Source organism: Heloderma suspectum, chromosome 2, assembly GCF_057233095.1.
Source record: "Heloderma suspectum isolate Gila_16-S chromosome 2, 16-S_ref, whole genome shotgun sequence".
NCBI lineage: Eukaryota > Metazoa > Chordata > Lepidosauria > Squamata > Helodermatidae > Heloderma > Heloderma suspectum.
In genome coordinates this window covers 225,008,573-225,023,601 of record NC_139459.1, presented here as the reverse complement: position 1 = coordinate 225,023,601, position 15,029 = coordinate 225,008,573, and the positions used below count along the sequence as shown (strand labels likewise).

Here is a 15,029-nt window from a genome sequence, read left to right as displayed (position 1 = left end):
CCAAGGGGATTTTGTTTTGTTTTGTATTCAGTGGTATGAAAGGTAATGTCCAGAAAGACTCACGCCAGAAGTGGCTGAAAGTGGCATTCCTTCTCTCGTCTGCCATGCTGGGCTACCTCCTGAGTGGGAGCTACTTGTTCAGTGAAGATGGAGTTACCGAAGTTTTGGCCCATCATGGTGAAATCCTACCAGACAGATTCATTGAGATACCCTGCTCAGAGGACTATGACAGCCACAAACGTTTTGAAGGTATCTGTACATATCTGAAGGTATTGTGACATGCGCTGGTGCAATGCTGAAAAAACCTAGCTGAAAAGAGGCAGAGCATAACTCTAAACTGAAAGAGCTGGAAGAAGTGCAGAAAAGGGAAACTAAAATTATCAAGGGGCTGGAGCATCTCCCCTATGAGGGAAGTTTAAAACAGCTGGGTTTGTGTAGCTTGGAAAAAAGGAGGCAAAGGGGAGACATGATAGAGGTGTACAAAATTATGCATGGTGTGACATTTTTCTCCCTCTCTCAAAATACTAGAACCCAGGGGCATCCCATGAAGCTGATTGGTGGGAGATTCAGGACAGATAAAAGGAAGTCCTTCTTCACACAGCGCATAGTCAAACTATGGAATTCGCTACCTCAAGATGTAGTGATGGCCACCAATTTGGATGGCTTTAAAAGGGGGTTAGACAAATTCCTGGAAAAAAAGGCTATTAATGGCTTCTAGTCCTGATGGCTATGTGCTACCTCCGGTACCAGGGGCAGTGAGCCTATGTACACCAGTTGCTGGGGAAGATGGGCAGGAGGGTGCTGTTGCGCTTGAGTCCTGCTTGTGGGTTCCTGGTTGACAGCTAGTTGGCCACTGTGTGAACAGAGTGCTGGACTAGATGGACCTTGGTCTGATCCAGCAGGGCTCTTATGTTCTTAACTCTCCCAAGTTTCCTGTCGCTTGCACTTGCTGTCGTACCACTTTACCTATTCCCCCTTCCAGTTGAGCAATGAATTAAAGATGCTATACTGGGTGAACTGTTGCTTTTTTCTCATGCCCTGCTATGCCCTAGATTAAACTATTCTGAGACAGATCTTCCCTCGTTTCTGTTGTACATTAGGAAAGAGTAAAAAAATTCATTTTTTGTGTTAAAAATGGCAGCATCCAGCTTCTAAGCACATAATGTTGTCCATTACAAAATCCTGAGATCTTGTTTTGTAAGAGCAAATTCTACTTGTTATTTTATAACAAGTTTATGCTGTTCTGGGCAAAATCTCAGGAAATGGTAGAGGTGGTTGGTCTCTGGAATAGAACTTCATTGTTCCCTTTGACTCCTTACTCGTGATCATATTGTGTAATGTAACAGAACTATCCCTAATAAATAATCTCAGACTTTCAATACAATCCTATGTCTACTTAGAAGTAATGGGTATAGCGTTGCAGCCCTATTACTCCCAGCAGAGCCTGCCTTGCATGTGGCAAAACTTCTTTGTGCAAGCCCAATAATCTATTACACTAATAGGAAGTTAAGATCATGTGGTAATAATTTTGAATAATTTCCAATGTAACTAATTATCAAATTGTAGGATTGGGTCTCATGGCCATATTTCAAGAACTTTGTTAGCAGGTTGTGAAAGGCTGCTGTGACTTAATAGGTTATGACTGACTGCCTAGATTGTGTTATTTGTGTCCCCAGAATTCAGTATTTTTATTAAGTACCAAAATGGAAACTATTCGTCAAAAGTTGCAGTATTAACTACTCTTGTAATCCAGATTCAAGGAGAAAATTATGAATAAACAGGATCGAGAGATCATTAAGCTTAATCACTACACCTAGAAATTGTGAGTGTATAGGGTGGTGTCTCATATGATACTCTAAATCAGTAGCTTTCAAGTTGTTAAATACTGATATAGAAAAATATATGCTAGAAGAACTGGTATGACAGGGAACATAGAATTTTAAAGCTTTATAGTAGAGCCGAACCTTTACAAACAGGACAGGCTCTGCTTGAACAGTACTGGAACCAGACTGTTGGTAGTTAACATAAAAAAGGTGGCAGAGCAGCCTTTAAACTGACCCCTTGGGGAAAGCTGAGAGGAACTGCGGAGTGTCCAGTAAAGGATGAGGATGAAAACGTTTCAGGTGATTATTCATATGGGGATGGGATAATGTTACACATGATAACCATCCAAAGGGACCTAGGGGAAAATGCACATGCAAGAGACATCTGGAGAGGGACACCATGTATAGGTGTTTAGATGCTAATGCTAGAAGCCTCTACAATAAGGTGGGGCAGCTGGAGTGGTTGTTTTTAAAGGACATTATAGATATAGTGGGCACAATGGAAACCTGGTGGAGCGGAGAAAAAAACAGTGGGATACAGTTACCTATAGATACAATCTCTATAGGAATGACAGGGAGGGGCATACCTGGGGTAATGTAATGTATGTCAAAGAGCATACAGTCAAACTCGAAATCTCAAAAGGGGCAGACTCCTCCACAGAGTCACTGAGTGGCAATACCAGGCCCCCAAAGTAATTTAGTACTGGGAACTTGCTATTGCCTCAGAATGTTCAGGGTGATCTTGAAGTGGAGAACGGGTTAAAGTAATGCATGGTTTCATTTACTCTCAAATAGACTTGAGTCAATGCATCTTCCAGACACAAGAAATGGGTAAAATGTCTTTATAGCCTAGGTGACAGTGCCCAAGAACAGTTTGTTATGCAAACAGCCTGACAGGAGACGACCATGGACTTAGTCCTAAATGGTGCCCAAGACCTGGTGTGAGAAATGTTGTTGAACTGATTGGAGCACAGTAATATTAAGTTCAGTGCATATGTAAGTGGACAGTTGCCAAGCAAGTCCAACATAGTCATGTTTGACTTCAAAAGAGGAAACCTCAAAAATGAGGGACTGGTGAAAAGGAAGTTGAAAGGGAAACTCAGGAGATTAGATCTCTGCAGAACTCTTGTGGTTATTCAAAACCACAATCATAAAAGCTTAGCTAGAGTGTATTCTGCAGATCAGGAAATATAGCTCCAAGTACAAGAAGGAGTCAGCATGGTTAATGAGCAGAGTCAAAGGGAAGACAAAAAGGCTTCCTTCAGAAATTAGAAGTAGGAGCAGAGTGAGGAACACAAACTTTGGCAAAAGAAATGCAAGCAGTTAATAAGGGATGCAAAAAATGAATTTGAGGAGTATGTCACTAAAAACATTAAGACCAACAATAAATAATTATTTAAATACACCAGAAGGACGAAACCAGATAGGGAGCTGGTGAGACTGTTGAAAGACAAGGTGTGCTAAAGGATGATAAGGAGACTGCAGAGAAGCTAAATGAATTGCTTGTGTCTGTCTTCACTGGAAGATGATGACGCCTGAATTAACTTCTTCAGGAATAGAGTCTGAAGAACCAACCAAATAGTGGTGACAAGAAATAAAATTCTAGGCCTTCCCAAATTAAAAATAAACAGATCTCTGACTCCTGATTCTGTGTATCCATCTCAGAGTTCTTAAAGAACTCAAACGTTAAGTTGTTGATCTAACAAAAATGTGTAACTTTTCCCAAAGATCAGTCTCCGTCCCCGAGGACTGGAAAGCATCCAACATAACACCAGTTTTAAAAAGGGATCCAGTGACATTCCAGGAAATTAAACCCAATTAGCTTAAGATCTGTTCCAGGTAATTTGGTGGAAAGTATTATTAAAGATAAAATTATCAAGCATATAAAGCTGTTAAGCATATAGAAAGAAACGTCTTGCTGAAGAAGAATTAACCTGGCTTCTTCAAAGATGAGGCGTGCCTCAATAATCTTTGAGTGTTCTTTGAGAATATCAGTAAGCGTATGGCTAGGGGTGATCCTGGAGGTCAGGGGCGGGCAACTTGTGGTCCTCCAGATGTTTTGGCCTACAATTCCCATCAGCCCTAGCCAGCATAGCCAGTGGTGAGGGATGGTGGGATTTGTAGTCCAAAACATCTGGAGGGCCATAAGTTGCCCTCTCCTGCTGTAGATGTTGCGTACTTGGATACTCAAAAAGCTTTTGACAAAATCCCCCATAAAAAACTCATGAGCAAACTTTGTAGGCATAGGATAAGGAGAGAGGTCCTCTTGTGGATTGGTAACTGGTTAAGGAACAGGAAGCAGAGAGTAGAAATAAATTGTCGGTTCTCCCAATGGAGAGATTTAAATAGTGGGGTCTCCAGCAATCTGCATTAGGATCCAGTGCTTTTTAACTTGTTCATAAATGATGTGGAATTTGGGGTGAACAGTGAGGTTACCAGGTTTACATATGACAACAATTACTCAGAATGGTAAAAACAAAAAGGGATTATGAAGAACTCCAAAACGGAGTTTAAAACGGAGTTACCCAAAATGGGTATTAAAGTGGCAAATGCAGTTCAATGTAATTGTGAAGTGATGCACACTGGGACAAGCCCCCTAACTTCACATGTATACTGATGGGGTCTAGCCGGTAGTTGATTGACCAGGAATGAAATCTTGATCGTGAGGAATTATTCAACTGAAACATTGGCCCAGTGTGCAGAAGCTATGAAAAAGGCAAATTCCATGCTAGGGATCATTAGGAAAGAGAGGGACCCCGCTCCTTCCACCAATACTGTAATCATACAGTACAAATCAACTTTTGTATTATATCAACTTTATACAAATCAACTTTTGTGGTACAACCTGGAATACTGTTTACAGTTCTGATTGCTGCATCTCAAAACTGAGATTGTGGAGCTGAAAACGGTGCCAAAAGAAGGCAACCAAAATGATCGGAGGGCTGAAGCAACTTCTGTTCAAGGGAAGGTTACAACATTTGGGGCTGTTTGTTCAGAAAGGTAAGGGGGACATGATGGGGATGTATAAATTTCTACGCATTTTGCATGATGCTTAGAAAGTGGATAGGGAGGTGTTTTTCTCTCATAATACTAGTACCTGGGGGTCATCCTATGAAGCTGAATGGTGGGAGATTCAGGATAACTGAAGGAAGTCCTTTTTCACACAGCATCAGGGCTCACTGTGCCCATTTCCTGCTTATGGGCTTCCTGTATAGTTGGCCACTGTGGGAGCAGAATGCTGGATGGGCCTTTGGTCTGATCCACTAGTGTGGTTCTTAACGTTGCATATTCTTTCTCTCTCTTTCATTTTGCTAAGTTCCCACTTGAGGGCACTCTAGAAATATTATGATGGTGTCTTTTGTTCTGTAACTTGATGTTGCAGCTGGAGCTGGTTGCACTTGCAGGAAGCTCCTGATTACCTGGCTAGATAGATATAGTGTGTCTATATTAATGCTTGCCCAGATCTCATCCAGCTCAGCACTCTCAAGGACAGTGTTAGTAGTTATAATTTATTTCCTACCTGTTTCACAGTTTATCCATTGCTGTGGTCATCCATTGGAGCAGTGCTCCTTCCTAATCCTTGCTTAGTGCTGCGGTGTAGCTGTTGGAGGAGGTTACCTATGCACCAGAGTGTTGGCAAGCTGGTTAATAGAGCACTGTGAATTTATTATTCATTTAATTGGACATTTCTGTCCTGCCTTTCTATGATAAAATCAAATTCAAGGCAGCTTACAAATCACAACAAAATTAAAAACAATAAAACAAAATGAACAGCAGTAAAAACACCACCATATGAGAACCAGAAGACTAATGCAACGACAGACTAAACATATCAGCAAAAGCTTTGTCTGGAAAATACTTGCTGGACTAGAATGATCTGTTTTTCAAAGCAGGCCAAATATCTCTGGGGAGGCGATTTCACAGTTTATTTGTTTTATTTCCTGCTGTTATGCCCCCCACCCATGACACTCAAGACAGCTAACAATAACACCCAGGTTAAAAACAAAATCTGAATTAAAACATAACATAAAAACAAATACATTAAGAACAATTAAGCACAACAGTGAAAGAAATGAGCAGCACCAACCAGTTTAAAACCCTTTCAGCCACACTTCACCCTAAATGCCAAAGGCCTGCCTAAATAAAAATGTCTTTGCCTGCTGGTGGAAGGACAACAGAGAGGGAGCCAACCTAGTCTCCCTCGGCAAGGAGTTCCAGAGCCTGGGACCAGACACAGAGAGGTTATAGTGGCAAGTTCTTAAGTATACAGCTTTTTGCCACCTTGATTGTGTCATGGCTGGTATCACATAAGAAGCAGGAGAAAAGGTGGCTTCCCTTTTAACCAGTATTTCAGTGGTTGGCATCTCTTTCCCTTTCACTCCAGCCACTTCTCCCAAAGTCATAGCAGAATGTTCCTGTTGCCCCACTGTGTTTGTAGTACACATACAATATGTATGTCTGAAACTCATGGGCATGTGCACTTTGATTTCTCCCCATGCTTTTTATTGCAGCTTTTTATTCCTAGATGGTGCAGCTTTTTATTCCTTGGCAGTGGAGAGAAATGTCTCTTTGCGATTTCATAATGGCAGTTACCAGGCAGCTCTTTTTGACTCCAACAAAGAGATGCTGACCAACCAAATGTGCCTAGGAGTTGCCCTCTTTCTCCTCACCACAGATTATAAAGGGGAAATGATGTCATTGCTTAATCTTGTGTAATGTGCTGATTATAATGTTAATATACAACCCTAAATATTCCTTTTTCAATTAAGCAAAATCTAACTTTTTACAGGTTTCTGCATTAGAAGTATATTGTTTCTTTTTCTCCTGTCATTCTTACGTAGGTTCCTTAAGATTGTAGAAAAAGTTAACTCTCAGGGGCCTCATTTATTCCCAAAGATCAAACTCATAACTCAATATTTGTTGCTTACTCTACCTGAAGTTTAATCAATATTTCTTCCCCTGATACTGTCTGAAAAGTTGTGATGGTGTTGTAAATGTCCAGAGAAGTAAAATACGCAGGCTGGATCATTAATTTGAACCACTTGCAGTACTCAACACAAAATACCAGAGTCTGCTAAGTTAGAGATGTCAACAGAACAATCAAAACAGACTAGAAAAATTCAAATGGTTTATTCATGGACATAACTAGTAATTTTGAGAGCAACTGTTGGATCTCTGGGTGTTTTGAGCATTTTACTTCTACATTTTATCCCTGGATTCTGCCATTCATTACTGTGGGAATGACTAAAGATAATTAAATTGGGTTCAGACTGACCTTGAAGATGATGAAGTTTTTGAAGAAGTCCATTTAAAACTCTGTCATGTGCAAGAACCTCCAATCTGGTGGAGCTTGCCCTGAGTAGCCAAAATTCTGCCAGAAATTGTGGACAGACTCTAACGGGGCACTTACTCTCCCACCGATTCTTATGCCCCACCAATCCTATTACACAGGCAGCCCCCACTACTTGTGCAACATTGATTTAGTGCTTCCAGGGCAACCCAAAACCAGTGGAAACACTTATTTCTGGAAGGAGGCAGGTAAGCAGAACTCACAAAAGGCTTCCTCTAGGAAGCGCTAAATCTCTTGCGTAAGTGGTGAGTCCCACTTGCGAAACAGAATCGGCAGGACCCACCACTTGAGGAAGGGAATTGGTGGGGGCATAAGAACCCTGTTGGATTCTGCCCTATATATGCTATCAGGATCTGACATAGTCTACGTTAATGACTAAAGTCTGCAGCATCCAGTGGATTGAACCATGAATATTTCTTGTAGTGGATTAGCCAAGAGACATTATTTGGAATCCTTAAGTTGATATTGAGATAGTGGGTTTGTTCCTGGAAAAATAAGCTATACAAACGTCTCTAAAAGTAATTTGCATTAATTGGAAATTAATCATTACAGGTGGCGCAATTTTCCCTGTAGTATGTCAGACCCTCTTGCTTAGGCATGAGAATCAGAAGTCAATAAAGCATATTCAAATGGAAAGTTAGTGTTACTTTTCATGTCGTTTAATAACCATTGAAAGAATTAAGTGAGTATTAACTGTAATGCTAATGGGCATAAGTGGGCATCAGAGGCCTAATATTGATTGATCAACCAGAAAACTCAGAGTCAGTATTTGTAAGAAAACAGTTTTGTTCTCCTGCAGAATTTAATAAAGTATTTTTTTTGTTAAGGTGGTAAAAGAAGGGGAAGCATAGGACATGCCACAACAATGAATAGGTTGTGGGGTTAAGGATATATACATTTAGGGTCATGGGGAGATATGGAGATAGACATGGAGTGCAAAACCCTTGTTAATATTGCCTTTGGTTTGTGGGTGGTGACTAGGTGATGTTTTTCCAATGGCTTCTTTCAAGGTTTTCTCTAGAACCATGAGAATTAGAGATATGTTTACAACTGATAGCTGAAATCCTCAATATTCTGTAAAACCCAGTAGGTCCCATGCTTTGCACATACAATCCTTAATATCAGGCAGATTTCTAAATAGAGAAAAGGTTTGGTTATGTCATATTTAAAAGCAGATGAAGCAGGTGAAGGATGCTTAATCTTTTCCCCCTGTCTCTTTGTATGTGTCCTCCAGGTTGCACTCCTCGGAAGTGTGGAAGAGGGGTAACTGATGCCATAATCAACAGGGAGGAAGCTGAGAGAATCCGTAGGTAAATTTTCTTCTCAGAAATTAAATAGTCTTCTTGAAGGTTTTAGAATGGAGGTTTCCCTGTAGTGCTCCCCCCTGCCCATCTAATGCAGAAAGCAGCTCCAGGGGATCTGCAGTCCCCCTGGCCCGAACAATTTGCTGTTGCTGCAGCCCCTTTCTAGCCTCCACAATAGAAACTTCAGTGCATTACTTTCTATGGGGAAGGATAAAATGGGTTACATAGGCAAATTTGGGGGGCTGAGATGGGGTGTTGTATTCCCATGGTCTTCCACAGGGGCTGGGCTGTTTTGCTTCATTAGACTGAAGTGGGGGATGCTGCAGGGAAATGGTTGGGGAAGGTACTTTTGTGAGTGTTTCCAATTACTTTCAGAAAAAATTGGGTAACATCTGATTTTTAATCTGAGGCAAGTTTCCTAGACTTTGCCCATCTCTAATTATTAGTGATAATTTATACAGGTGTTTTATGCTCTTGTCTTCAATGCCCTTGTGAGTTTGATCACTATTATTCCCATTTCACAGATTGGGAATTAAGGCTGAGAGAGAATGGACTTGATCAAGGCTAACCAAGGAGTCCATGGAAAATATGTCAATTTGGACTTGGCTAGATGTGAGGCTCCCAATTGTTTAACCATGATTAGGCAATTATGAATGGGCTGTGGCATCATATGCTCCCTTTTTTGGGGGTGAATTCTTGCCATCTGCCTTAACTATAATTAAGTTCTACAGTGATTTTACTGTAGTTAAGGCTAGTCAGAATTTGAAACCAGAGTTCCAAGTCATTGCTAAGCAGTTGGGAGCCTTAAACACAACTTTATTACCTAGAAATAGTTTATATTTAGGAAAGTGTGTGTGTGCGCGCGCGCTCACACACACAATCTGTATACACACACTTAAAAAGTGCAGTTCAGTTGTTTGTTTTGCTACAAGTGCACAAGCTAGAAAGCTGTTGGATGTCACACCTCAGGCTGAGTATTTGTCAGGATCAAGAATAGCAATTTTGTTTTTTGCTTAGTTTTCCTGCCATGGCTTATTCTCACTAAACCCTGATGTTATCTTGCATGTGTGTCACTTCAAAAAGTGGCATTTCCTGTGATATGTATATCAGCCCAGTTTGGAGATACATTCCCTGGCTTGTTACAATATAGTTTAGCCGCTCTCCCCACCCCCTTGCCCATTCCTTTCCTCAGTGTGTTGATCGTAGTTAGCTTAAACTACTGTTCTCTGCTGTGTCTGAGATGAGGAACTATGGTTTAAGGCCCAGTTATTTACTAGGATGTTAAACCACATACAAATCATGATTTAAGATCATAGTAAACTGACATTAAACCGCAGTTCCCCATTTCAAACATAGTAGGGAACTACCTAGTCTGAGCAAATGGGGACTGGTGTGCTGAAGAGACAAGGTGGTAGCGCACTGTCCCAGTGCTTCTTTCCATCTGCCAAACTATTGTTTAGCAAGCCGGGAAACGTACATCTGAACCAGGCCATTGTGTGAGTGTTCTGCCGTAAGCAAGAAGTGGAGAATTTAATTAAGTGCTTTCTCATTCTGTATCATTTTTGGCAGCAAAATTGGACAGCTGTTTTTGCCACAACAGGTACCTCCATTGAGACATTAAATTCCTCTGTTCTGCAAATAGGCTCTTGCATCCCAACAGAACAGTATTTCAGTGCTCCTAGAGTAAATAGTCCTATGCTTGGGTCATTTGTAGTTGAATACCTGCTCCAGACCTCTGGAGTAAGGAAAATAGGTGTTGCTGTGGCTTCTTCTCAGTAAGCCTGCCTTATGTCAGTTTTCCCCACCCGGCACCATCCAGATGTGCTGGATAGACTACAGTACACATCATCCCCAGGCAGTGACCCAATGGCCATGCTAGCTGCGGATGATGGGGATTGTAGGCCAACAGATCTAGAGGGCAATCGGCTGGAGAAGGCTGTCTTACGTAGTAGCCAGTTTTTGCTAGTAAATGCTCTGCCGTTGTTTTCTTTTTGATAACTTGAGTTCTCTGTGTTCAGGATTCGAATTTGCGTGCTGTGATGTCAAGCAGCTGACCTTTTCTATTCTCTCCCTGTCAATAGTGACAGTTCTTATTTGACAAGCAGCACTAAACAGGAAACTGTTGAATAAAAACATGATTTGAGACTATTGTTTCATCCACAGAATAGCAGAAAGGGGACTGTCCCTGGGAGGATCGGATGGAGGGGTGAGCAGTGTCCTGTTACCTTTTACATTCTTCTGGTGTCCAGGCAAGATTCTTCAGATTTTGTTTTACAGTGTGTTAGGGGGAGGAGTGTCAGGGTGGGAAAGAGATGCATGTCCCCCCTCTCATCCTTATTAGGTAAAATACACTCCATTCAGTTACTGATAGGTTTTTCCAGTGTTCATTGATGATAAAAGGGACCTTTGGGGCTAGCATTTTAAACTGGATCTTGCAATTCATCTCCCAACAAATGCTTTATCAAACTTACCACACAGCAAAGTCGGCTAGTTTTTCATTCTGCCCACAAGGAAAGATAGCAATCTTTCGTGATCAGAGAGTTCAATAAAAGATACTCCTCTTCTTTTGTATTTCAGTGCATGCTGTGACTTACTGAGAGCTCAGGCAGTTCTGTTGTTCAGTATAGAACATAATTGCTTTATATACAGTCTAATCATTTTGATTGACAGCTGTCTGCAATTGGCTATGGGCTGCTCTTAACTTAACATACTTTGAATGTCTCAGGGCTGTTTGCCAGATCTGAAGAAAAATCAAAAGTAGATTGAAAATGCGAGTCTCTTGGAAGACATGAAGTATTGATTCATGACTTGCGAAGGTGCAATCATACTTTTTTGTAAAGTCCCAAGGAGGCAGAATTTAGCCCAAAATACGAGAATGCCCTTTTTCTCCTCTTGTGATCCCCTACAGGATATTTCAGTCCAGATGCATCATGCTTCTTTGTTAGAGCAGACAAATTTGTTGGTTCGTGCAGATTCATTTTTACTAGCTTCCTCGTGTCCTCCACCTACCAAATCCTCCTAAGTCCCCACAAAGGTTTAGGTTTCTAGGTAGTAGACTGTCTTGAGATCATAAAGACATAAACCTTAATTGCAGTTAGCCTTTGAATGCAAGTTTTTAAAATTCCTCTTTTTTCCTATGAATTTCTTCTGAATAAGTACAAGTGACAACATAATTTTTTGCATAGGGTCCAGATAGTCTTGGTTGGTTTCTAAAACTCAAAACGTTCCTACTTCTCGTGATGGTAGCAAGCTGGGAGGATATGGACAGTTTTTGATTAAGGCTGTAGCGGGGCTTGTTTCAGGTTGGTTGACACTTGTGTGTATACCTGTCAGAGCAAGAAGAAGGTGGATGCTATTCCTGTAAGGACTTGAGATAGGTTGATCTTGCCCAGGGTTGCCTAATAGTTTTATGACTGAGTTGGTCTCTAAGGGTGCAGTCCTGTGCATGTGTAGACAGAAAAAAGGCATACAACTCCCAGCATGTCCCAGCTAGCCATTTCTGTCTAAATATGCATAGGATTACACCCTTAATCTTTGTTTCCCAGGTAGGATGCTTAATGCTGCCATACCAGCTATCACTCAGTACCTCCTAAGATTGTATCAAATGTGTTTTATCTCTCCATTTTACCAAGATTAACTGCAATCCCTTATTATAGGTCTGACCTGCATTCACTGAAAGGTTAGCTACCTTTCAATAGGGTATGACAAGTACAGTGTCAGGGCCTAAACTGGAGGAACAATTCCCAGTGCCCAGCAGCCAACTGGAGAAGCCAGCAGAGCACGCAGCCTATTAGTTGGGATTGAATGTGCAGTGTTTATTCCAGAGACGTTACAGAGGGGGTTTTGTGAAAACTAGGCAGGATAGCAGTACATGGGGATAGGTCTAGAGCTGCAGATACAGCAGGAGCTCAGAGCTAAAGGCAGCAAGCAGAGTTGCTTAATACTGAAGCTGAACCATTGCAGTTCAGTCTGGAATCCTTTGGAACTCTGACCATAATACTGTCTGCACAATGATGTTTGATGTAACTCTGTCAACAGGGCTCAAGTGTGGGACTCTACAGAGCCCTGTGTGAAGGGGTTGCTTATCAAATTTGTAGATGACACGAAGCTAGGAGGAATAGCCAACACCATAGAAGACAGGATCAAGATTCAAAAGGATCTAGACAGGATGGAACACTGGGCCAAATCTAACAAGATGAGATTCATCCGAAATAAATGTAAAGTCTTGCATTTAGATACAAAGAAATCAAAGACACAACTATAGGAATGAGGGACACCTGTAAAACGCACCTAGGTGTCTTAGTGGATTGCAAGCTGAATATGAGCCAACAGTGCAATGCAATGGCTAAGAAAGCTAATACAAGCTTGGGCGGCATTAACAGAAGCATAATGTTCAGTTCACCTGAAGTAATAGTTCTTCTCTATTCTGCGTTAGTCAGGCTGCATTTGGAGTACTGTGTCCAGTTCTAGGCACCCCACTTTAAGAAGGTCATTGACAAGTTAAAGCACATCCAGAGGAGAGCAACCAGGATAGTGAGGGATCTAGAAACCAAGTCCTGTGAGGAACAGTTGAAGGAGTTGGGTATGTTTATCCTGGAGAAGACCAGATTAAGGGGAGACATGATAGCATTCTTCAAATATCTGAAAGGCTTCCATGCAGAAGATGGAGCAGACTTGTTCTCTGGTGCTCCAGAGTGCAGGACTAGAAGCAACAGGTGGAAACTGCAGAGAGACAAGGGCTGGGTGTGCTTGATCTTGTCTGATCTCAGAAGCTAAGGAGGGTCATCCCTGGTTAGTACTTGGATAGGAGACTGCCTGGGAATCAGGCTTCCTGCATTGAGCAGGGGGTTGGACTTGATGGTCTTGTAGGCCTCTTCCAACCCTATGATTCTATGTGCAGTAAAAAGTTAATTCAAGAAGCAGATTAATGGGCTAAACATGAGGAGAAACTTCCTAATGTGGAAGCTGTTCAGCAGTGGAACAGATTGCCTCAGGAGGTGGTGGGTTTCCCTTCACTTGAATATTTAAGAAGAGGCTGGATAGCCATCTGTAAGGGATGCTGCAGCTGCCCCCTGCAGTAAAAAAGCCGGCATTGAACAGAAGGTTGCCCAATCAAGCAGGAGCCCTGTTTATTGAAGAGTAGTTGTTCGCTGATGTCATGAATCATAGAATAGTAGGGTTGGAAGGGGCCTACAAGGCCATCGAGTCCAACCCCTAATTGAAATTTACTGGCGTGTGTGTATATGCATGTATTACCTGCTTCCTTGTGGATTACATCTCCTGTCAATCACAAACTGCTTTGCCTTTTCTACATGCTAATACATTGACTCAACACACAGAGCAGTTTGTACATGGCTCTGTGGCCTTCCCAACTCTTTTAAATTGATGCTATCCAGCATGTTCCTAGCTCTGGGAGGTGAGGGGACAGAATGAATGCTTTTACTGTCATTCATATTGTTTCTACTGCTCATGCATCTTCTGCTATGTGTCGCTCACACCTTGTTTCTGTGGAGGCCGAGAGCTTCACTTAAATAATGGAATTCTTTTTCCATGTCCGCTTGCCCCACCTGCGCCTTTCAAAGCCAGCCTTGGCAGTTACCTGGAAGCGGTGCCTATACACTTGAATCAAGGTTATGTGAGAGAATGCTATTGCTGGTGCTCCTAATGGTACTTCAGAAAAAAAATGAATGAGGCTTTTCTTTTCTCTGGATGATATGAAATACTAAGCATCTGAATAATCCAGTAAGGACTTTACTGCAGTGAACAAAGGATAAGAACCAAAGCAAGATAACTGCCATTGACTGCCTGCATTTTCGTTAAATGTGCCTTTACTACAAATACGGTATAGGCGATGCATTCTTAAGTCTGGCTGCTTCTGATTACTGTATTGCTCCTTGGTGCAACATTGGGCCACCATGGAGGGTTACCATACGGAAATTTGGAAATTCCGTGACATCCATATCCATCCCTTAGGGTAGAAGTAAGCAACCTTGTGTGCTTTAGTGTGTTGGACTACAACTCCCATCAGCCCCAGCTGCATGGCCAATAGTCAGGAATTATAATAGTTGTAGTCCAAAACATCTGGAGGGCACCAGGTTGCCTACCCCTGTGCTTAATGGAAGCTAATTAAATATGAACAAGTGGAGAGGTTCTGAATCTCATGCAGTAGGATAATATGTCATTGGTGGCTGGAAGCCTCATTGGTCACACTTTAAAAAATGTTTTTGGCCTGAAGTAGTGACAGTTCAGACCTCTTGATTAGAGGTTGAGGCTTTTGTGAGTTTGCAGCTGCCACAGGTATCTCTGATCAACATTTCTGAGGAGTAGAGTATGGTCTTAAAAAGTATCTGCTGTGAGATGGCTTTTTCAAAAGTAACTGCTGTTTTACTTCTTTTCAGTAAAGCCATTTCACACACAAAAAAAATCTGTCTTGTGGTCATTTAGCATATAACATTAGTTTTTTTCCCTTCTTAAAAGCTGATTCTCTCCTTTCCAAGTCCATTTTCATTTTAATCATTTACTCTTTAGAGCTACTTGTTGCAGTTAGTTTCT

The 15,029-nt window shown here is 41.6% G+C and overlaps 1 protein-coding gene across 8 annotated transcripts in view; it reads left to right on the top strand.

The window, feature by feature from the left end:
* Positions 1–15,029, top strand: part of OGFOD3 (2-oxoglutarate and iron dependent oxygenase domain containing 3) — a 60,312-nt gene that overhangs the window by 2,351 nt on the left and 42,932 nt on the right. For all 8 annotated transcript variants that reach the window (XM_084838271.1, XM_084838268.1, XM_084838266.1 and 5 more), the window contains exons 2-4: positions 32–249; positions 8,408–8,483; positions 10,641–10,683. In XM_084838271.1, coding sequence (XP_084694397.1) covers positions 32–249; positions 8,408–8,483; positions 10,641–10,683 — 337 coding nt within the window. The remainder of the gene's footprint in view (positions 1–31; positions 250–8,407; positions 8,484–10,640; positions 10,684–15,029) is intronic.